This window comes from Oncorhynchus keta, chromosome 32 (genome assembly GCF_023373465.1).
Source record: "Oncorhynchus keta strain PuntledgeMale-10-30-2019 chromosome 32, Oket_V2, whole genome shotgun sequence".
In the NCBI taxonomy this organism is placed as follows: Eukaryota; Metazoa; Chordata; class Actinopteri; order Salmoniformes; family Salmonidae; genus Oncorhynchus; species Oncorhynchus keta.
In genome coordinates, this window is record NC_068452.1 from 15,968,943 (window position 1) to 15,994,104 (window position 25,162).

The 25,162-nt window shown below is 43.6% G+C and overlaps 1 protein-coding gene across 2 annotated transcripts in view; it reads right to left on the reverse strand.

Moving 5' to 3' along the window:
- Positions 1-25,162, reverse strand: part of LOC118365164 (protein FAM171A2-like) — an 84,767-nt gene that overhangs the window by 50,663 nt on the left and 8,942 nt on the right. For both annotated transcript variants that reach the window (XM_035747135.2, XM_035747134.2), the window contains exon 2: positions 7,016-7,243. In XM_035747135.2, the coding sequence (XP_035603028.1) occupies positions 7,016-7,118 (103 nt within the window). In that variant the 5' untranslated portion in view covers positions 7,119-7,243. The remainder of the gene's footprint in view (positions 1-7,015; positions 7,244-25,162) is intronic.

A 25,162-nucleotide genomic window follows, 5' to 3' on the forward strand; every position in this document is an offset into this window, starting at 1 on the left:
ACTTAAAAATCATACAATGTGATTTTCTGGATTTTTGTTTTATATTCCGTCTCTCACAGTTGAAGTGTACCTATGATAACAATTACAGACCTCTACATGCAGGAAAACCTGCAAAATCGGCAGTGTATCAAATACTTGTTCTCCCCACTGTGTAAGTCTGTGTGCATAAGGCAGCAGCAGAGACATCATGTACTCAAGGACTCAAAACATTTTTCAAGCTTTTTGTGAATGTTGTTATTGCACAGATCCTCACAGTAAAACTGGGGGGGCAGGGTAGCCTAGTGGTTAGAGCATTGGAATAGTAACCAAAAGGTTGTAAGTTCAAATCTCCGAGCTGACAAGGTACACAATCTGTTGTTCTGACCCTGAACAGGCAGTTAACCCACTGTTCCTAGGCTGTCATTGAAAATAAGAATTTGTTCTTAACTGACTTGCCTAGTAAAATAAAGGTAAAATTAAATTTAAAAAACCAAGTGCACACTCATCTGCATTGGTCAATTGGTATACAGTTTTCATTTGCTTGATGCATTCTGCAAGAGCTAAAAATACAATAATTCAAATGATCATTCTTTATATTATTTTATTGGATGCACAATATGTCTACAGCTTGGAAAGATATAGACTGTCCTGTACGTTAAATGCTGATCATTCGATAAAGGGAACGCTTTGTGTGCAGATGTCTGTATTGCAGTCACTGTGGTTTAGAAAGAAAGTCGATGCAGCATGCAGTTTACACCGTTCCCTGCAGCTTGAATTATTAGGCTGTATGAGTATGCCCTATGAGTGGGTGGATGCTTTCCAACAACTAGGAGCTACTGTTAGAGTGGGCCTGGCAGGTTACGCCACCCCAGGTTCACAGTTACTGCTTTAACTCAGAGAACTGGGACATTCACCCCTTTCTCTCACGCACACACAGACAGATTGCAAACGGACAAACGCACACCACACACACACACTCAGAGATCACACACGCACACACACAGAACCCAAAGTGCTTAATATTCTCCACCGTGGGAAGCAGAAAAAAAGGAAAGGTGACTGCTTGTCAGAGCAGAGCATATACAGCATTGGATCTGAGGCACAGATGGGGGGAGAGACAAGAGCCAGAGCCAGAAAAGACTGTGACAGAGGGATAAAAAAACGGGTGCATTTGACACAGGGGAGAAGGAAAGGGGGTGGGGGGGAAAGACAGATGGAGATGGAAAAGTGAGAGAGAGCGAGAATCCACATTAGGGGACAGAGAGTGAACATTACAATAAAACAATGCTAAAATGCCTCCGAGACATCAGTTGTATCATCCATCCTTCCAGGATGTGTCCAGTTCAGGTTTGGCCCCCTGACTTCAGCTGAGTCGATCAGAGCTGTAAGCAAGAGGCACCTCGTCTTGTTGCACAATAAAACATACAGTGCCTTGCGAAAGTATTCACCGCCCTTGGCATTTTTCCTATCTTGTTGCCTTACAACCTGAAATTAAAATAGATTTTTGGGGGGTTTGTATCACTCGATTTACACAACATGCCTACCATTTTGAAGCAAAATATGTTTTATTGTGAAACAAACAAGAAATAAGACACAAAAACAGAAAACTTGAGCGTGCATAACTATTCACCCCCCCCAAAGTCAATACTTGGTAGAGCCACCTTTTGCAGCAATTACAGTTGAAAGTCTCTTGGGATATGCCTCTATAAGCTTGGCACATCTAGCCACTGGGATTTTTGCTCATTCTTCAAGGCAAAACTCCTCCAGCTCCTTCAAATTGGATGGGTTCCTGCTGGTGTACTGCCTTCTTTAAGTCATACCACAGATTCTCAATTGGATTGAGGTCTGGGCTTTGACTAGGCCATTCCAAGACATTTAAATGTTTCCCCTTAAACCACTTGCGTGTTGCTTTAGCAGTATGCTTAGGACCATTGTCCTGCTGGAAGGTGAACCTCCATCCCAGTCTCAAATCTCTGGAAGACTGAAACAGGTTTCCCTCAAGAATGTCTCTGTATTTAGCGTCATCCATCATTCCTTAAATTCTTAAAGAATTTAATTTAATAAAGTTTCCCAGTCCCTACCGATGAAAAACATCCCCACAGCATGATGCTGCTATCAACATGCTTCACTGTGGGGATGGTGTTCTCGGGTGATGAGAGGTGTTGGGTTTGTGCCAGACATCACGTTTTCCTTGATGGCCAAAAAGCTCAATTTTAGTCAAGAGTACCTTCTTCCATATGCCTTTTGGCGAACACCAAACATGTTTGCTTTTTTTTTTTTAAGCAATGGCTTTTTTTCTGGCCACTCTTCTGTAAAACCCAGCTCTGTGGAGTGTATGGTTTAAAGTGGTCCTGTGGACAGATACTCCAATCTCCGCTGTGGAGCTTTGCAGCTCCTTCAGGGTTATCTTTGGTCTCTTTGTTGACTCTCTGATTAACTTATTGGATATAGGGGGCAATATTTTAATTTTTGGATGAAAAACCACCACTGATAGATTATCGAATAGATATGTGAAAAACACCTTGAGGATTGATTCTAAACAACGTTTGCCATGTTTCTGTCGATATTATGGAGCTAATTTGGAAAAAAGTTTGGCGTTGTAAGTGACTGTATTTTCCGGTCTTTTTCTTAGCCAAGCGTGATGAACAAAACGGAACTATTTCGTCTACACAAATAATATTTTGGGAAAAAATTTACATTTGCTATCTAACTAAGAGTCTCGTCATTGAAAACATCTGAAGTTCTTCAAAGGTAAATTATTTTATTTGAATGATTTTCTTGTTTTTGTGAAAATGTTCCCTGCTGAATGCTAGGCTTAATGCTATGCTAGGCTATCAATACTCTTACACAAATGCTTGTGTAGCTTTGGTTGAAAAGCATATTGGGACTGGGACTTGCATGACAACCACAGATTATGGAAGGGCTGGAGGGGATGGCCTAGCCGGGCTGTTTCTCTTAGACCGATGGTAATAAAATATGCAAGGAGATAGTCAGTGATGAACAGAACACTACTGACGGAGACTGTTGAAGAGACATCTCTCAAAGGGGGAAGGCGTCTTGGGTTTGAAAGCATAAGGGATAAAGGATGCAGGGCCGACCCACATCCTCTCTCAGATTGTTGAGTCATGGTTATAGTACATTAACAGTTTACACATAGTTATTGTTTAACTTGTGTTTTAAACATATATGGTCGTTATTGTGATAGGGACAAAACGGCTGTATATCTCCAGCTTGGTCCCAGATACGTTTGTATCTGTCTTGCAAAATCCTAGCCTATGATAACGATCATATGAGTTGACTATATAAACAGATCTGGGACCAGGCTAGCATCTCTTTTCAGATTTCTGCAATATCATAATGGCTTAAAAAGTGTCTATAAAGTTTGTAAAATGCAAACAGACCCTCATTATCACAATCATCAAAGACATTATTCTGTTCTGTTGTCAGCACTCTGCAGCCCTCTCCAATTTCCATACAGTGCCTTATTAAAATGGCTCAGGAATTTAAATGGATATACTGTAATTAAATAGAATGGGATTATAGTACTGACCTATAGAGAATAAATATATTATGAAATATATTCCAAATGAAGATCATTTAATCAATCCAGTTCACTTCAGAATGATTCCAGAATCAGTGGAAACTTAATTGGGGTAATAGGCAGGGCCCAGGGGGATAACTTGGGAACATTGAAGTTTGTCTATTTCTGTATACCCATAATTACAATGTTAAGTCTGCTGACAGTGTGTGTGCTCTGTGGAGAGAACTTGTTGACAGAGACAACAACGGCTGGGGACAAACGCAGGCATGAAATGGAAGAGCAATTAAAAAGGTTTGTGAAAAGGAGAAACACAAAAAGAAACACAAAAACAGAAAACCAAAAAATCCAACCAAAAATACAAGAAAGAGGTTTACCACTTGGATGAACATTGTTTCTCATTCAATCATTATGAACATATGTCATTGAAATGTAGGTTACCGTATCAGAGAGAGCTGGTAAAAAAAAAGTGTTGGAACAAAAAGGTGCTGTGGTTGGTATAATGGAGGAAAGAGCTCCAGTAACACTCCATCCCTTCTGAAGCAGCTCTCCGCCCGCAAATGAATGGCAGTGAAAAGCTTATTGGCCTTTTAAAAGCTTGGAGGTCGCAGAGAGACTATCAACAAGAAATGTGTGCTGGATCAATCCGCCTGGCTGTTCGAGTGACAACAGATGCTTTCAGAACTCAAATGGCATGGGGTATGAATTACGACGAAACAAGAGGAAATATTCCCACCACCGTCTAAGGTAAGTAGCCAGATCAGTGAAGGGATCAAACATGGTTTGGGAGTATTCTTTTTCAATTCAGTTAATTCAGGAAGGAAACTTATATTCCAACGCCAACTTTTTATTCCAATACTAACTTAAACTTTACTTCCTGAATTAACTGAATTGATAATGTAATTGTACCCAACCCTGGGATCAGAGGTTGGGGTGCACTAACAATGTACTCTGCTTAATTTGTAGATCGGGAGGTCCCGGAGCACATAGTGAGTGCGAGAGAGGGCGTTATCCTGGGGGCTCTGTGGTACCGGTGTCACGTTTACTCCCGCTCTTCCCCTCCAGCATTCGAAGTCACCTGACATCACGCTGACTGGGTGGGCGTTGGAATGGGCCACGGCCATCTGGCAGAGAGGAGAGGAGGGGCTAGATTCTTATGAGGGGTTCATGGCTTTGTTTAAATGTGTCTTCCATCATCCCCTGGAGGGCAGAGAGGGTGGGGGGTGAGCCCCTACTCCAATTAAAACAGGGGGACCAGACGGCTGCCGAGTACACACTCACCTTCCGGATAGTAGCAGCATCCAGCGGATGGAATGAGCCAGCTATTCAGAAGAGGTCTGCACGAAGAGGTCCAGACGGAAATTACCTGTCGAGATGACAAGCTCTCCTTGGACGCACTCATTGCGATGGCCATCCGTCTGGATAACCTTCTTCGGGAGCGTCGGTACTCTCGTCGCTTCTCTCCCTCCCTTAGTGAACACTCGATCAGAGCCTGAACCCATGGAGGAAGGGGTCACAAGCATCCCCGCAGCGGAGCGGCGAAGACGGAGACAGCTGGGGCTCTGTCTGTGTTGTGGTCAAGGAGGGCACCAGCTCCAGCGATGTCCGACACTTCCTAATCCGGGATCCACAAGAGCAGAGGGATGGTCACGTGATCTTCCACCTCCTGGGGAAAGAGTGAGTACTCCATCTTCATCATCCTCGGCCTCCCTTGGCTTCAACACCATAACCCCAAAATCTCATGGTCGAGGATGAGAATCAGACTGGCCACCCGAATCCGATTCCCTGTGGTTTCACGTCAGTTGAGAGTCCTGCGGTTGCACTTCAGCCCAACATCCCAAAGGTATACCAGGACCTGCGCGGGGTATTCTTCAAGACCCGCGCCACCTATCTTCCTCCTCATCGCCCCTGGGACTGTGCCATTGACCTGTTTGCGGGTTCAGCGTCTCCACGCAGACGCATGTATCCTCTGTCGGTGGCTGAGGCCCAGGCCATGGAGGATTACATCCAAGAGTCAGACGACTCAATGAAATCACCACAAAGTATGAAGTGCATATTCAGATTAACTTCACAGTACAGAATAAGTTTGTGAAGGAAAAATGTGTTTCTACCTTAGTTTTCAAAATCTCCCACAGTGACTCTACCCATGTCATATCCATTTAACTCCTAACAGTCAGTTTCTTGCTCAAAGCCATGATGTTCAGACTCCTTGTAAGGCTGTTTGAAAGATTCTGTCTGTAGCGTCTATTTTTCTATTTTGAATGTTAAGTATAAGCTGGGTACCCTCTTCAGCCTTGTCTACAATGCTTGCTACCACCAAATGCACCTTGGTTCAGCTATGTTCAAAAACATATATATATATTTTTTTTTTACGTCGGTGGCAGAGGATGTTACTGTACATTCCACCTAATCTTTTGCTAATTTAATCCCTCCAGTCTTTTCTAGACCCAAGTTCCCTACTGTACCTTTTTGCATGTTGTACAGCCCAGCTTTTAATTTAGCATGAAAAGCCAGGGGTTATGTTCTTGAACTGAGCTTCCATCCAAACTGCACCTGCTCTGAGCACTTCATCAGTAGATCCACTGTCCAGCTCCCCGTCCCCCTCTCCCACCGAGTCTGACTCGCTCGTAGGCCTACTAGCTAGTGGAGTTGCCTGTGGTGGTGCTGAACTGGCAGGATTAGCAGCGCTGCTAGCTAAGGCATCGCAATCAGGAGCAGTTTGCCCCTCACTTCTCTCCTCTGACACTGACAGTTCTCCGGGTGGTTTTGGGTTCGATTCACCATCTTTCTCTTGATTTTTTTACTTTAAAATTTCATCAAACTTCATGTCTTTTTTTAATCAATTTTTTTTGTTTCATATTCAGTAGGAAGATGACTAGCCTAGGCTAAGTGACGAGATTACATAGGGACCTCTTCACTAGCTGATCATCACTACCAAGACCTGTGTCAAGATCTAGTGCCGACAGGACAGCTCTTTCCCTTACGGTTGAATTTGCAGCTCAGAGGTTGGGATATAACTACAGCAGCAACTGGGTTAGATGGGGTGGGCTGGTGCAGACAGATATACTGCAGACGGTGGGAGTCATCTGGGGTGTGCCAACGCAGGGGTAACACCCTGGCAGTGGCCCCAGAGAGGAGGAGGCAATGGAGGGGAAATAGGGTGGGGAATTTGACAACTGGATAGGACTGTCCACACCCCACAGAGGACAGATCGGCAGAGACGGCTTGTTGGACATTCCTTTATGATGACATCCTGGCCTCTGATTCCATCAAATGTCCCAAAGGATTCTGGTAATTAGTATTGTAATTCATCCATTACTTGCATAGCTTAGCCATCAGTATTTAAAATATAACTTTGTGAGGAGTAAGTTCTCATAACGTGACCTCACAAAGTAGTACGAATAAGACTGATGGAATGGTGGTAAACCACAACAACACTACATTCTTTCCATTTCTGAGGTGAAAAGGTGATAGTTAGGGATAAAACACAATACTCACGGGGGATGCGGCTGGCATGCCAGGGGGCGGAGTTAGTGACAAAGCCGAGTTTTGTTGCCGTGACAATGACCCAGGTGCCAGGGCGGTACAGGAAGGTGACCATGACGACGCCATCTTTGCCAGCCTTGCTGGATGCCAAGGTAGACTGGTTCCCATAAACATCCACTGCAGCCTCTGCCAGAGGTGAAAGGTCACTGTTGTCGAACACCTGGACTCTGATGAGCACCTCTGTGGAGAGACAGGAACGAGAATTATTAAATTATTCAAACTAAATCAGAAACCTACAGGATCATTTGTAATGAATGCACAAAAGTATTGTTTGGTTTTGATTAAAAGTTGGAGGCTAAACTTGTAAGCCATCATACAAGTTCCACAATTAACTCTTATTTCAATCTGAGAGCACGCAGATTGTTCTGCTTTTTCACATATAGTTGGGTTGTAGTTTCTAAGTTCCCTTGTAGCTAACGATAGGAAATGTGTTGTTCTTAAATAACAAATTCAAGTGTCATCTTGCCCTAAATAAAGCAAATGACAAGGCAAGCTTGTCTCTGTTCAGGTGTTCTAGTTCTCAGCTGACAAGTCATGATGACTCATCGTTGTTAACCATGAGATCAAAAAGCATTTAATAGAGTTTAGTGGTCTAGTGCCCGACCCTATTAGGACATGCTGGGACTTCTGCCATCAGAATCGATTGATCCTCCAAACCCCAGCCAAATTGTCTGGAGGGTGAGAATGGCTGGCTGATTCCACTGCAATGACCATGTGCTTTCTAGTACCCATGGTGATGACCTGGACCATACAGGCATACTCCTCAAAACTGTTCAGAACAATTCCAGTTATTGAGTTCAAGAATATATTCCATGGAAAACATCCTCTCTCATGATCATAAGATCACACACACACAGTCCAAGGTCTATTGACAGAAATGTTGCAATTAACAGTTGCTTCTATTGGCTGTGATAGACTCTCAACATACCGTGATACAGACACTAACACTATGTGCTTCTCAGAATCGTGTATGTATGTGTGTGTGTGTGTGTGTGTGTGTGTGTGTGTGTGTGTGTGCGTGCGTACGCTAGCCCATTCAAAAGACCATTGAATGGCCCAGTTCACATTTTCACATGCTGCAGAGTCCTTCAGAAAACCCAGTTCACAGTTTCACATGCTGCAGACAGAGTCCTTCAGAAAACCCAGTTCACATTTCCACATGCTCCAGAGAGAGTCCTTCAGAAAACCCAGTTCACATTTTCACATGCTCCAGAGAGAGTCCTTCAGAAAACCCAGTTTACATTTTCACATGCTCCAGAGAGTCCTTCAGAAAATCCAGTTCACATTTTCACATGCTCCAGAGAGAGTCCTTCAGAAAACCATGTTCACATTTTCACATGCTCCAGAGAGAGTCCTTCAGAAAACCCAGTTCACATTTCCACATGCTCCAGAGAGTCCTTCAGAAAACCCAGTTCACATTTCCACATGCTCCAGAGAGAGTCCTTCAGAAAACCCAGTTCACATTTTCACATGCTCCAGAGAGAGTCCTTCAGAAAACCCAGTTCACATTTCCACATGCTCCAGAGAGTCCTTCAGAAAACCCAGTTCACATTTTCACATGCTCCAGAGAGAGTCCTTCAGAAAACCCAGTTCACATTTCCACATGCTCCAGAGAGAGTCCTTCAGAAAATCCAGTTCACATTTCCACATGCTCCAGAGTCTTTCAGAAAACCATGTTCACATTTTCACATGCTCCAGAGAGTCCTTCAGAAAACTACTTAGATTCTAAATGGGTCAATGGCTCAATTGATACATGTTGCTATGGATACTATGAGGTGTTCCCAGAAAATAATGTTGGGAAAATGGGTCACTTGGCAGCTCCATCTAGCATGGAGGACAAGGCCCAGTGATTCCATGGTGCCATACAGAGAAGATGATATAATCTCCATAATTAACATATAACATGAATCAACAAACACAACAACCCACATGAAGCTATAAGGGAAATCACACTGCATGAACTGGTACTCAATAGGGGTACTCAAATCCTATTCTACGTGCCCACATAACAAAAACGTTTCCTCTGTGACTTCAGTAGGTTGTTGGTGGTCCACCATATAGTGTGAGGCAGAATATTACTTATTGTGCCAATGCAGCAAGCTGGGGTTCTTGAGAGTTCATTGATATTTGGGGATATAAAGTCAAGAACTAAAAGGCTGAAATCATGGCAGGAAATACAATGAGATGCAAATTAAATGAAATATTAAACCTGACACTGAACTGGCTTACAGGTACCTATCACTTTGGTCCTTTTTACATTGATGAAAGTTGAAGGAGATTCTCGAGAGGTATCAAACAAAATCCTGAGAATGGACTTATTACTGTAATGTAATCTTGCAAACTTGTCACGTTTCGACCGCTACCTCCTGAAGTTGTGCACAACACCCGCCCCTCTCCAAGCAGGGCAATGTAAACAGAATTGTCTCGTTGAACCCAACACAGGTGCAGTAAAAATAGCAATAGCATAAACAATGTTTATGAAACAACTGAAATGTATAGAAATGTTCATTATATTTAAGACTTGTTTTATTGCAATTTCACACGAGATTGCAGTAGCTGGCTGTTACATTCTGAAATTCTCACTGTATAAGAATCGCAATGTGTTTTCGTCCCTTTGGCTGCACTGAGCCACCATCCAGGCAATATATTATCTAGCTAGCTATGCAAGCATGAAGCTCATCAACTCCCCAGGGAATGATCACTGTTTTCAGTCGCAATTAGCTTTTTGCATCATAAAATGACTTCCTTGATATTTAAAAAACAATTAAGCCTGGTTTGTAAGGTAACTTAAAGGAAAAATCCACCCAAAACCAGCCAATTCCTTTAATTTACAGTGTAAAATAACACTAACGTGAGAACAATCTTTTTTGTGACAAAAAATATATCATTTCGGCGTTATAAGGTTGTCTAGCTAGCTGGTAAAATCAGCTACACGCAATACCAAAACAATATCAGCATGTAAAGTAGCTAGTTAGTGCAGTTTGTTTAGGCAATTTTTACAGCTATCAAATTAAGAGTCAACAATCTCAACATGTTCAACCTGCAGAGTGGAGTCAAACATTCGCTACGGCAGATAAACTATTGAGGAGATCGGAAACGTTGCCCACGCTACGTCAAAGGGCTGCGCGTTGCATTCTGAACTATTCTGGGACAATGAGCGCTCTCCTTCGAGTAGGGAATGGGAGTCTATTGGGCGCTAGCTCAAACCCAACACTAACTTCCAGTGTAGTGAGAGCGACTTTATCACAGTGCTACATTATACCGGTGTGATTTCTGCCAGCTTTGAACGCCCAAAAAATCAGATACAAGTGAAAACAGGAAATGACCCAGGGAATCAATAGAATATCACTCAGAGATGCACAAAAACAATATAACACTCAAAATGGGTGAACATTTCATGTAACACGCTGAAGTAGTAGGCCTAAGCGCTATGGTTCAGCTAATGTTAGATAACGTCAACATTCAGCTAACTAGGTAATGCAGCTATTATGATGTAGTGGAGGAGAATGCAGAAATAATTTTGTTTAGTTTTCTACCTAGCAAGCTCTGTAGCTATTATACTATGAACGACACTATATGATAAAGTTACTGTACCTTTATATTCCTACGAGAGGCGTCGACATTCATGTTTGATACGCAAACTGTGCAAGCTAATTTAATGTGTGTACGAACAAGAAATAAAACCTTTAATTGTTGCAACATTCAAGAGTGTAATATAGTTTGGTTGCATTATTCAAGAGTTTAATAGCGTTATGTTTTAGATGAAAAGTTGCTTGCAGGCATCAGTTTGCTTAGCTTCCTCCACTGTCCAATTGCCCCATACTGGGCTCGAAACAGTGATCCTATGCTTCGCAACACACGTGACCGTCCTCCTTGACAACGTACCAACAGTTTGTTTGCTCCACCGCGACATTTCCAGCTAGCTCTGGAGTGAGTTTATGGCACATTCTTAACTCTATTACACTTAGTTACTGGCTAGTGGCTACTGTGATGTTTACAGTAAATTGGATCAGCAGAAGCAAGAATGTCATGTTGCCAGCTACAACGAAAGGTAAGGCAAAGACGTGATGTATAAATTGAAAAGTGTATGTACCTATTATGCCAATTAAAATCTTGTTGCGGTGCCTCTCCTTCAACTTTCGTCAATGAGAATAGCCCCCCCCCCTCTCTCCCCCCTGTCCTTCCTTTCTGGTACCTCTCTCTCTTTCCCTCCTTCCTTTCCTCCCTCTGCAGATGGGCATTTGGGAAAGGCTGAGGGAAGCTGAGCAGCAGGGTGGCCTTGGAATAGGAAGATAAGTATTCCTCCATTCCAATTAACGTCACATTTCCATGTTTGCTCACAGCCAGCTCTTCCTATATGCACAGTAGGCTCATTTCCATTCCATTGCTTAACACACACATCACCCAACACGATCTGATCTGAGCCATCTCATTCTGGCAACGGGCCAAATCTCATCCAGTCACTTCACACCTCTCTCACACTACACAACTCAATTTAAATGGGTGATATTGCCAATTGAGGTACTGTAGGCTATTTGAATAGAAATCAGCTGTTATTCAATGTTCACACACATTCTTTCTTTAGCCTCCCCAGACATGATGCACAAACATATTCAAGCATACGTGTGGGTTACTAATGATGAGGTTTAGGGGGTGTGAATGAGTGATAGTGGCGGTAGGTGACGTTTAAAATGAGCATGGCCTTATTTCTATTACAGAATATGACTGTCATTCACATTCCATTCACCCAGCTCAATGTGACATCGATAGGTTTAGCTACTACATGATACTCAAATTTCCCTAAAACCATCATGAGGTTGCTACAACCTAACTTAGCCTATGAATGAAAGTGTACAACATATTGTCGAGATACATCATTTGAGTTATCAAGGTGACAGACAGTGAGTGACACATTCAATACTGCCTTGCACACTCTTGCCTGCATCTAGCTGATCTAGGGTGTAATCATTAGTCCAATAGTTGCAAACGACAATTTCTACTGGACAAATTCCAGTATGTATATCCCAGTCTCCTTCCGTTTGCTTCCATCTAAGAAACGTTTTTCAATAGAATCGGCGGAATGAATACACATTTGATCACACGCACAGTTCATTTTCATAGCAGCCACATACAAACAGAATGATCATTTTTGTTCGCTGTATAACTGCTTCTCGCATCTACGCACTCTCCTTCTCTCACCTTTGCCCTTCGCTTGTGGACTTCAGTGCACGACACATCCGCTGTCTCAAATCAGGCAAAAAAACCTTTCCAAGCCAAACCTTCATATCATAATTACAAGCAATGTTTGTAAATAAAATCCACTGATAGAATAGTCAGATTAACTGATTATATTCACCTTTATTTAACTAGGCAATGTTGGTGGGGCATATTATTCTGTTTTAATGTTACAGTACTACTGAATCACTATGATAAATATAATAACTTTTTTGAGTGTATTATACAAAGCTGAGATTTCCTTTGAAGTCCAAAGTGTAGGGATATAGGTGAAATCAGTCATTGACACAGACATGGTGGTGTAGCAGGATGTTCAGAATGCTGTGAGCCAAGAGGTTGTGAGTGTAAACCCCAAGTGAGGACGTTGAATAATAATTACTGTGTAAATAAACATACACATTGTTAAAATGTGTCATATGTAAGTGCGAAACACTACAGCTATTTTATGACTTTCCCTGGGACTTCCTAACAACTTTTTGTTTGTAGGGCATCATGTTCACATTTTTATACATGAATCCAAATTGTGTGATCACGTGAAAATCCACATGTGAAACTTCATGTGAAATAGCATCACAAGTAAAGTTTTCCAAAGCCACACGGTTTTTGAATTATTTACAATAATAATAACATTATGAAATAAATTGTTGCATGTGCAAAACATGTGGAAATTTCACTCGTGAAATCTGGTGATTTTCCACATGTGAAATCATATGTTTTTTTCCATATGGGCTTTCTCAATCTGGACAGCCTTGTAAAGCTGTTTGGGGGAGTTTCCTGAGAGAGCAGATAGGATGGAAGATTGACGTGTTACAATCCCAGTCTATCCTTCTCCTATGAGCAAGGTCAAACCTCCTTGGAAACATTTTTGAGACTCACTCGTAACCCAAAACACAAAGGGTTTGAGGTAGAGGCGTCAAGGGCGAGGATTGAGTTAAGAGGAGATAAATCTAACCAAATCAGATCCACCTCCTTCCTATAGACTAGTATATACCAGCTGGAAGTCATCATGAGGGACTTCCTCAGGCTGCACATAGAGGGGAGAGGAGAGACAGAGAGAAAGAGAGAGAGTGCAGAGAGGGAAAGAGAGGGGGATCCACAGCTGGAGCACGTCAGTAGAGAGGGTCTCTCTCAGGCATCTGTTGTCTACTCGGGCCCAGAGGGCTGTGAAGGTTTTATATGGGCTGTGAAGGTTTTTAGGGGTCCTTAAAGTTGGGTTACAGCTTTGGATGAGTTTCAGCTTGAACCCTACCACCTACAAGGCGAAAAAAAAAGCTACCTTTGGTTACACACAAGAAGGGCCCCGAAAGCACTTAATGTGTAACATTGGGATCTTTACCAAGACATTTCAGAATAACGACAGATCCACTATCCACTAATAGCCAGCATGAATTGTTAGCTTAGAAAGTGAATGGTTTGGTGCTTTTGTCGTAACATGCATGGAAGTTTCTGACTAACTCAGCAAGCGATGATAGCTTGTTGTTACTTAGCTTGTCATTACACGTGTAAAGGTTTCGATTAAATCAAAAAGATTTCAGCTTCCTCAGCAGCAGGTTGACAGTACAGTACACCCAGGTTGATATGTTAATATGGATGATTCCCAAGTGTTATGAACTACTACTGTGTGTCCCCAGAGAGGAAACCCATCCACCATTTAGAGTGTGTTGGCCCTGGTGCAGGGCATTGTTCCACGTGGAATCACAGCCTCACAGGACACATCAAGGCTGTTCTAACAGGAAAACGCAGTTCCAAGTTTCAAGCCAAAGTCCACAAACAGTTCCCCCCACTGTGATCTCCTTGAGAGGCAGGATCCCAGTGGACAAGAGGCTAGTTCCCTTGATTATCACAGAGGAGAAAGGAGAGGACACTACATACACTTGATATGAGTAAACAGGATAAGACACACCAACAAACAGACGACACCATTTCTGATTGATAAAGTAGAAAAATAACTGTTACAATCAACTCAGAGTTAACACAAAGTCCCTGCTTTTTTTTTACCGGTGTCATCCTTTTCCATTTGAAACCAATAGTAAATTCTGATCTGTAATTATCAACAGTGATTCATATCATTAAGGTGTCATTACTTTTCATTCCTGGGTAACAGTAATTGTTTCTACTCATTTGCACAAGGAAGTGGTGAACAATCGAATAAAATCACAAGATTTCACCACAACTGAGTGGCGTGTAAATTACCGATATTTCCATAGTTTACAGTCACGATTCCACAGAACCTAACGTCAACACAACAGGCTGAATGCGGAAATGTGTTACCATGGCAATCATCCCAGAACACGTTCACCCGCACCCGCACCCACACCCACACAAAACACTGGCTAGTACATATTAATGGTATCAAACGTTTTTGTGTTACATACATTAGTCACAGAAGATTGTTGAATCTATGTGGTGTTCAGGCACTCATAGCACTCTGAGCAAAAGAGTGGTATCTGAATCAAACAGCTGCTGGAAGGGAAAAACACAAATGCATGATCTGGTTTAGAGGTTTATGACAACACCAATACCGATTATTGGAGGACAAAAAAGGCCAATACCGATTAATCGGCCGATTTTTTAAAATGTATTTGTAATAATGACAATTGCACCAATACTGAATGAACACTTATTTTAACTTAATATAATAAATCAATTTAGTCTCAAATAAATAATGAAACATGTTCAATTTGGTTTAAATAATGCAAAAACAAAGTGTTGAAGAAAGTAAAAGTGCAATATGTGCCATGTAAGAAAGCTAACGTTTCAGTTCCTTGCTCAGAACATGAGAACATATGAAAGCTGGTGGTTCCTTTTAACATGAGTCTTCAACATTCCCAGGTAAGAAGTTTTAGGTTGTAGGAATTATAGGACTATTTCTCTCTATACCATTTGTATTTCATATACCTTTGACTATTGGATGTTCTTATAGGCACTTTAGTATTGCCAGTGGAACAGTATAGCTTCCGTCCCTCTCCTCGCTCCTTCCTGGGCTCGAACCAGGAACACATCGACAACAGCCACCCTCGAAGCAGCGTTACCCATGCAGAGCAAGGGGAACAACTACTCCAAGTCTCAGAGCGGGTGATGTTTGAAACGCTATTAGCGCGCACCCCGCTAACAAGCTAGCCATTTCACATCACATAGTTACACCAGCCTAATCTCAGGAGTTGATAGGCTTGAATTCATAAACAGCAGAGCTGCTGGCAAAACGCACAAAAGTGCTGTTTGAATGAATGCTTATGAGCCTGCTGGTGCACACCATCGCTCAGTCAGACTGCTCTATCAAATCATGGACTTAATTATAACATAATAACACACAGAAATACGAGCCTTAGTTCATTAATATGGTCGAATCCGGAAACTATCATCTCGAAAACAAAACATTTATTATTTCAGTGAAATACGGAACTGTTTCATATTTTATCTAACGGGTGGCATCCATCAGTCTAAATATTCCTGTTACATTGCACAACCTTCAATGTTATGTCATAATTACGTAAAATTGGCAAATTAGTTCACAATGAGCCAGACGGCCCAAACTGTTGCATATACCCTGACTCTGCGTGCAATGAACGCAAGAGAAGTGACACAATTTCACCTGGTTAATATTGCCTGCTATCCTGGATTTCTTTTAATTTTTTAGCTAAATATGCAGGTTTAAAAATATATACTTCTGTGTATTGATTTTAAGAAAGGCTTTGATGTTTATGGTTAGGTACACGTTGGATTTTTCGAGAAAGCGTACTGCATCGATTATATGCAACGCAGGCCACGGGCAGGTTACTGGGATGCAGTAATACAACATGGTCATCATGTCCAGATGTTTTAGATCTCTGCAGCCTAGCCAAGATGTTTCAAGCTGGCCTGGGACATCACATTCACTTGTACTGCATGTGGTCAGTGAGAGGATTAAGAGGAGTAGCTAGAGAAACTATCATGTTGAGGTGAATTACATACACAGAGCCTTTCATACAGTGTCTCCATACAGTATATGGCACTGACATACAACTGAAGTCGGAAGTTTACATACACTTAGGTTGGAGTCATTAAAACTCATTTTTCAACCACCCATTTGCGACCAAGCTACAACTTTCTTACTGATGTCTTGAGATGTTGCTTTAATATATCCACATCATTTTCCTGCCTCATGATGCCATCTATTTTGCGAAGTGCACCAGTCCCTCCTGCAGCAAAGCACCCCCACAACATGATGCTGGCACCACCGTGCTTCACGGTTGGGATGGTGTTCTTTGGCTTGCAAGCCTCCCCCTTTTTCCTCCAAACATAACTATGGTCATTATGGCCAAACAGTTCTATTTTTGGTTCATCAGACCAGAGGACATTTCTCCAAAAAGTATGATCTTTGTCCTCATGTGCAGTTGTAAACCGTAGTCTGGCTTTTTTTTATGGCGGTTTGGAGCAGTGGCTTCTTCCTTGCTGAGCGACCTTTCAGATTATGTCGATATAGGACTCGTTTTATTGTGGATATAGATACTTTTGTACCTGTTGCCTCCAGAATCTGCACAATGTCCTTTGCTGTTTCCCTGGATTTGGCTAAGGTGTATGTAAACTTCTGACTTCAACTGTAAATACAACAACATTGTACAGTGTCAGTATCTCAGGATTTAATTATAGCTGGTCATGCGTTAACCTAACAACATAATAAATCAATGTTAAGATATCATGATGGTTATACGACAATGTAGCTTACCCACCCTCACACCGAGAAAGGGTAGTTGAGAAACTTACAACATTATTGTGTCCATAATTTCCTGCCACTGTTTTGTATTTTCACTGCAATGCATGAGAGTCTTGGGCCCAGTAACAGAAAGGTCGCCGTTTTGAATCCCTGAGCCAACTTGGTGAAAAACCTTTAGATGTAGCCTTGAACAAGGCACTTAACCCTCCCTCATTGCTCCTGTAAATCGCTCTGGATAAGAGCGTTGACTAAAAATGGGTTATTCGCGTACCAGTCTTTTTGTGTCATTCTTTCTTTACAAAATATGTTGTGCTCCAACTGTATTTTGGGAATATGCAAGAAAAGTATCTTCGGACATTTTCTAAAATGGGTATGTGTGGCAAATAGGCTTAATTAGTCAACTGTTCTCAAACATAATCCAGATTAAAATGTGGAAGCTCACATAACAGATGTGAGATAATACAGCACAAACAGAAAATACTGAGGGGACTGAGTGTTAAATGCCAGTCGACAAAGGATTTGATATAGTTTCTTACTGAAAGCCTTTCAAAACATCCAATTTCCCAAGGAGCAGAATTTCATCCATTACTAAGGGCAGGAAAGTTGTATATGGACTGTGAGTATCCTAGCCAAACGGAATACTATATAGCAAGTCAATCGATATATTTAAGTATTGTTTGCTGGCAGTCCTTGTTTAGAGACACGGCAGACTGTTGAGATTTTTTCAGGCTCACTTTTGATGTGAATTATTCTCATTCCAGAATAACTTGTAATTAGGAGGAAAATAAATTCACAAGGCAAGAATTCGAGGAAAGAGCCATGGTTCAGGGATCCACCCATTGTGCAGAAACAAGAAACAGGTGATGGTTTTAAAAGATTAAAAAAAGAAATGCAACCAGTGCCAACAAAATGTCCAGTACGTGTTATATGTGTTCAAATATGCTATCATCAGCCTAGGAAGAATATGTGTGTGTGTATAACCTGAATGACAGTCCACCTACTGTATATATACAGTATTGTATGGTCTAATAAATAAGGAGCACCATTAACCTGTGCCCTGCACACAAAAGCCATTGAAAACTTTTGCTGTGAAGTAATCCATGTAGGGACATGACTTTTGTTGTGCTTAAGAACAACCAATAAAGACATTCTATTGAGTAAATCAAAGATTGAGTACTCAATGAGTAGGGTGGGTCCCTGTCTTAGCAGGACTGCGCCGGGTGTGTTAGGCTGTCTATATTTCCAAAGGGGTGCTCTGCTGTGCCTCTATGCTGTGTCTAGACAGCTCTACTAGTATCCTCTGAGAGGAGAGAGGGTGTTAGGTGTCAACAGTCGGATTCCTCCCACTGTACAGCTGCCTGAGCAAAAATACCTCGGCAGACAGCCAGCCCACCTTCAATAGGCTACCACTACAGCAAAACAGCCTGGTTGGTCCTGGTCCACGGTGCTCTGAATCCTAATACAGGATGTCAGTCAGAGCAAAAGTCTGTGAGTCAGACAGACCCACTCTTCTAGCCTGGTACTAGATCTGTTTGTGCTGTCTTGCCAACTCCTATGGTCATTGTGACCCTATGATTTGGCAAGACAGCACAAACAGATCTGGATCCAGGCTACCATTCTTCAGTAGAAACCAACTAATTTGCACAGGCCTCAGCTCCACTCCCAGCAGTAGAATGCATAATTAAAAATAAATGATTGAATTGCTAATTAGGACTGACCTCGTCTTGACATTGCTTCCATATTTAACATAACCATATATCTACTCTACACTGCCTGCTACTTCCCCTGGATGGTTTAGTGAGACAGCATTTTTTTTTAATATATACTTTTTAATTTGACCCATTTTTCTCCCCAATTTTGTGGTATCCAATTGTCTTTTAGTAGCTACTATCTTGTCTCATCGCTACAACTCCCGTATGGGCTCGGGAGAGACAAAGGTTGAAAGTCACGCATCCTCCGATACACAACCCAACCAAGCCGCTCTGCTTCTTAACACAGCGCACATCCATCCCGGAAGCCAGCCGCACCAATGTGTTGGAGGAAACACCGTGCACCTGGCAACCTTGGTTAGCGCGCACTGCGCCTGGCCCGCCACAGGAGTCGCTGGAGCGCGGTGAGACAAGGACATCCCTACCGGCCAAGCCCTCCCTAACCCGAACGACGCTAGGCCAATTGTGCGTCGCCCCACGGACCTCCCGGTCGCGGCCGGTTACGACAGAGCCTGGGCGCGAACCCAGAGTCTCTGGATGAAGGGCGCCGACAGAGATTGCCGCCTCGCTTCGCGTTCCGAGGAAACTATGCATTTTTTTTTTTTTTTTACGTGTTATTTCTTACATTAGTACCCCAGGTCATCTTAGGTTTCATTACATACAGTCGAGAAGAACTACTGAATATAAGATCAGCGTCAACTCACCATCAGAACGACCAAGAATATGTTTTTCGCGACGCGGATCCTGTGTTCTGCCTTACAAACAGGACAACGGAATGGATCGTATGCAGCGACCCAAAAAAACGACTCCGAAAAAGAGGGAAACGAGGCGGTCTTCTGGTCAGACTCCGGAGACGGGCACACCGTGCACCACTCCCTAGCATTCTTCTTTGCCAATGTCCAGTCTCTAGACAACAAGGTTGATGAAATCCGAGCAAGGGTAGCATTCCAGAGGGACATCAGAGACTGTAATGTTCTGTGCTTCACGGAAACATGGCTCACTGGAGAGACGCTATCCGAAGCGGTGCAGCCAACAGGTTTCTCCACGCATCGCGCCGACAGAAACAAACACCGTTCTGGTAAGAAGAGGGGCGGGGGCGTATGCCTTATGGTTAACGAGACATGGTGTGATGAAAGAAACATACAGGAACTCAAATCCTTCTGTTCACCTGATTTAGAATTCCTCACAATCAAATGTAGACCGCATCTCTTCGATTATAATCACAGCCGTATATATCCCCCCCCAAGCAGACACATCGATGGCTCTGAACAAACTTTATTTAACTCTTTGCAAACTGGAAACCATTTATCCGGAGGCTGCATTCATTGTAGCTGGGGGTTTTAACAAGGCTAATCTGAAAACAAGACTCCCTAAATTTTATCAGCATATCGATTGCGCAACCAGGGGTGGAAAAACCTTGGATCATTGTTACTCTAACTTCCGCGACGCATATAAGGCCCTGCCCCGCCCCCCTTTCGGAAAAGCTGACCACCACTCCATTTTGCTGATCCCTGCCTACAGACAGAAACTAAAACTAGAGGCTCCCACGCTGAGGTCTGTCCAACACTGGTCCGACCAAGCTGACTCCACACTCCAAGACTGCTTCCATCACGTGGACTGGGATATGTTTCGTATTGCGTCAGATAACAACATTGCCGAATACGCTGATTCGGTGTGCGAGTTCATTAGAACGTGCGTTGAAGATGTCGTTCCCATAGCAACGATTAAAACATTCCCTAACCAGAAACCGTGGATTGATGGCAGCATTCGCGTGAAACTGAAAGCGCGAACCACTGCTTTTAATCAGGGCAAGGTGTCTGGTAACATGACCGAATACAAACAGTGCAGCTATTCCCTCCGCAAGGCTATCAAACAAGCTAAGCGTCAGTACAGAGACAAAGTAGAATCTCAATTCAACGGCTCAGACACAAGAGGCATGTGGCAGGGTCTACAGTCAATCACGGACTACAGGAACATATCCAGCCCAGTCACGGACCAGGATGTCTTGCTCCCAGGCAGACTAAATAACTTTTTTGCCCGCTTTGAGGACAATACAGTGCCACTGACACGGCCTGCAACGAAAACTTGTGGTCTCTCCTTCACTGCAGCCGAGGTGAGTAAGACATTTAAACGTGTTAACCCTCGCAAGGCTGCAGACCCAGACGGCATCCCCAGCCGCGCCCTCAGAGCATGCGCAGACCAGCTGGCCGGTGTGTTTACGGACATATTCAATCAATCCCTATACCAGTCTGCTGTTCCCACATGCTTCAAGAGGGCCACCATTGTTCCTGTTCCCAAGAAAGCTAAGGTAACTGAGCTAAACGACTACCGCCCCGTAGCACTCACTTCCGTCATCATGAAGTGCTTTGAGAGACTAGTCAAGGACCATATCACCTCCACCCTACCTGACACCCTAGACCCACTCCAATTTGCTTACCGCCCAAATAGGTCCACAGACGATGCAATCTCAACCACACTGCCCTAACCCATCTGGACAAGAGGAATACCTATGTGAGAATGCTGTTCATCGACTACAGCTCGGCATTCAACACCATAGTACCCTCCAAGCTCGTCATCAAGCTCGGGACCCTGGGTCTCGACCCTGCCCTGTGCAACTGGGTACTGGACTTCCTGACGGGCCGCCCCCAGGTGGTGAGGGTAGGTAACAACATCTCCTCCCCTCTGATCCTCAACACTGGGGCCCCACAAGGGTGCGTTCTGAGCCCTCTCCTGTACTCCCTGTTCACCCACGACTGCGTGGCCACGCACGCCTCCAACTCAATCATCAAGTTTGCGGACGACACAACAGTGGTAGGCTTGATTACCAACAACAACGAGACGGCCTACAGGGAGGAGGTGAGGGCCTTCGGAGTGTGGTGTCAGGAAAATAACCTGACACTCAACGTCAATAAAACGAAGGAGATGATTGTGGACTTCAGGAAACAGCAGAGGGAACACCCCCCTATCCACATCGATGAAACAGTAGTGGAGAGGGTAGCAAGTTTTAAGTTCCTCGGCATACACATCACAGACCAACTGAATTGGTCCACTCACACTGACAGCATTGTGAAGAAGGCGCAGCAGCGCCTCTTCAACCTCAGGAGGCTGAAGAAATTCGGCTTGTCACCAAAAGCACTCACAAACTTCTACAGATGCACAATCGAGAGCATCCTGGCGGGCTGTATCACCGCCTGGTACGGCAACTGCTCCGCCCTCAACCGTAAGGCTCTCCAGAGGGTAGTGAGGTCTGCACAACGCATCACCGGGGGCAAACTACCTGCCCTCCAGGACACCTACACCACCCGATGTTACAGGAAGGCCATAAAGATCATCAAGGACATCAACCACCCGAGCCACTGCCTGTTCACCCCGCTATCATCCAGAAGGCGAGGTCAGTACAGGTGCATCAAAGCTGGGACCGAGAGACTGAAAAACAGCTTCTATCTCAAGGCCATCAGACAGCCACCACTAACATTGAGTGGCCGCTGCCAACACACTGACACTGACTCAACTCCAGCCACTTTAATAATGGGAATTGATGGGAATGATGTAAATATATCACTAGCCACTTTAAACAATGCTACCTTATATCATGTTACTTACCCTACATTATTCATCTCATATGCATACGTATATACTGTACTCTATATCATCGACTGCATCCTTATGTAATACATGTATCACTAGCCACTTTAACTATGCCACTTTGTTTACATACTCATCTTATATGTATATACTGTACTCGATACCATCTACTGTATCTTGCCTATGCTCCTCTGTACCATCACTCATTCATATATCCTTATGTACATATTCTTTATCCCCTTACACTGTGTATAAGATAGTAGTTTTGGAATTGTTAGTTAGATTAAGCACAAGCATTTCGCTACAATTGCATTAACATCTGCTAACCATGTGTATGTGACAAATAAAATTTGACTTGATTTGATGGCACAGCTGGCGCTCCTTAACCACTGCCACTGAGGCCCTAGACAGCATTTTCACATCACAATATAGCCAGCCATTTTTGAGATTCTCAAAAGATCCACAATCCAGATTTGTAGTGGCTAAATATCAAATAATATGACCTGGAGACATTGTAGTCCTAATCCATAAGAAAAGGGGGTCCCCAATTTTATTTTACCTTTATTTAACTAGGCAAGTCAGTTAAGAGGACTAGCCACCCCACATAGCCTGGTTCCTCTCTAGGTTTCTTCCTAGGTTTTGGCCTTTCTAGGGAGTTTTTCCTAGCCACCGTGCTTCTACACCTGCATTGCTTGCTGTTTGGGGTTTTAGGCTGGGTTTCTGTACAGCACTTTGCGATACCAGCTGATGTACGAAGGGCTATATAAATACATTTGATTTGATTTAACCTCTTGAGACTAGGGGGCAGTATTTTCATTTTTGGAAAAATAACATTCCCAAAGTAAACAGGCTATTTCTCAGGACAAGATGCAAGAATATGCATACAGTGGGGCAACATAGTATTTAGTTAGCCTCCAATTGTGCAAGTTATCCCACTTAAAAAGATGAGAGAGGCCTGTAATTTTCATCATAGGTAGTACACTTCAACTATGACAGACAAAATGAGCAAAAAAATCCAGAAAATGACATTGTAGGATTTTTAATTTATTTATTTGCAAATTATGGTGGAAAATAAGTATTTGGTCAATAACAAAAGTTTACCTCAATACTTTGTTAGATACCCTTTGTTGGCAATGACAGAGGTCAAATGTTTTCTGTAAGTCTTCAAGGTTTTCACACATTTACATTTACATTTACATTTAAGTCATTTAGCAGACGCTCTTATCCAGAGCGACTTACAAATTGGTGCATACACCTTATGACAACCAGTGGAACAGCCACTTGCATCTAAATCTTGTTGGGGGGGGGTGAGAAGGGGGGTGAGAAGGATTACTTACCCTTACTTACCCTATCCTAGGTATTCCTTGAAGAGGTGGGGTTTCAGGTGTCTCCGGAAGGTGGTGATTGACTCCGCTGTCCTGGCGTCGTGAGGGAGTTTGTTCCACCATTGGGGGCCAGAGCAGCGAACAGTTTTGACTGGGCTGAGCGGGAACTGTACTTCCTCAGTGGTAGGGAGGCGAGCAGGCCAGAGGTGGATGAACGCAGTGTCCTTGTTTGGGTGTAGGGCCTGATCAGAGCCTGGAGGTACTGAGGTGCCGTTCCCTCACAGCTCCGTAGGCGAGCACCATGGTCTTGTAGCGGATGCGAGCTTCAACTGGAAGCCAGTGGAGAGAGCGGAGGAGCGGGGTGACGTGAGAGAACTTGGGAAGGTTGAACACCAGACGGGCTGCGGCGTTCTGGATGAGTTGTAGGGGTTTAATGGCACAGGCAGGGAGCCCAGCCAACAGCGAGTTGCAGTAATCAAGACGGGAGATGACAAGTGCCTGGATTAGGACCTGCGCCGCTTCCTGTGTGAGGCAGGGTCGTACTCTGCGGATGTTGTAGAGCATGAACCTACAGGAACGGGACACCGCCTTGATGTTAGTTGAGAACGTCAGGGTGTTGTCCAGGATCACGCCAAGGTTCTTAGCGCTCTGGGAGGAGGACACAATGGAGTTGTCAACCGTGATGGCGAGATCATGGAACGGGCAGTCCTTCCCGGGAGGAAGAGGAGCTCCGTCTTGCTGAGGTTCAGCTTCACACACTGTTGCTGGTATTTTGGCCCATTCCTCCATTCAGATCTCCTCTAGAGCAGTGATGTTTTGGGGCTGTTGCTGGGCAACACGGACTTTCAACTCCCTCCAAAGATTTTCTATGGGGTTGAGATCTGGAGACTAGCTAGACCACTCCAGGACCTTGAAATGCTTCTTACGAAGCCACTCCTTCGTTGCCCGGGCGGTGTGGTTGGGATCATTGTCATGCTGAAAGACCCAGCCATGTTTCATCTTCAATGCCCTTGCTGATGGAAGGAGGTTTTCACTCAAAATCTCACGATACATGGCCCCATTCATTCTTTCCTTTACACGGATCAGTCGTCCTGGTCCCTTTGCAGAAAAACAGCCCCAAAGCATGATGTTTCCACCCCCATGCTTCACAGTAGGTATGGTGTTCTTTGGATGCAACTCAGCATTCTTTGTCCTCCAAACACGATGAGTTGAGTTTTTACCAAAAAGATTTTGGTTTCATCTGACCATATGACATTCTCCCAATCTTCTTCTGGATCATCCAAATGCTCTCTAGCAAACTTCAGACGGGCCTGGACATGTACTGGCTTTAGCAGGGGGACACGTGTGGCACTGCAGGATTTGAGTCCCTGGCGGCGTAGTGTGTTACTGATGGTAGGCTTTGTTACTTTGGTCCCAGCTCTCTGCAGGTCATTCACTAGGTCCCCCCGTGTGGTTCTGGGATTTTTGCTCACCGTTCTTGTGATCATTTTGACCCCACGGGTTGAGATCTTGCGTGGAGCCCCAGATCGAGGGAGATTATCAGTGGTCTTGT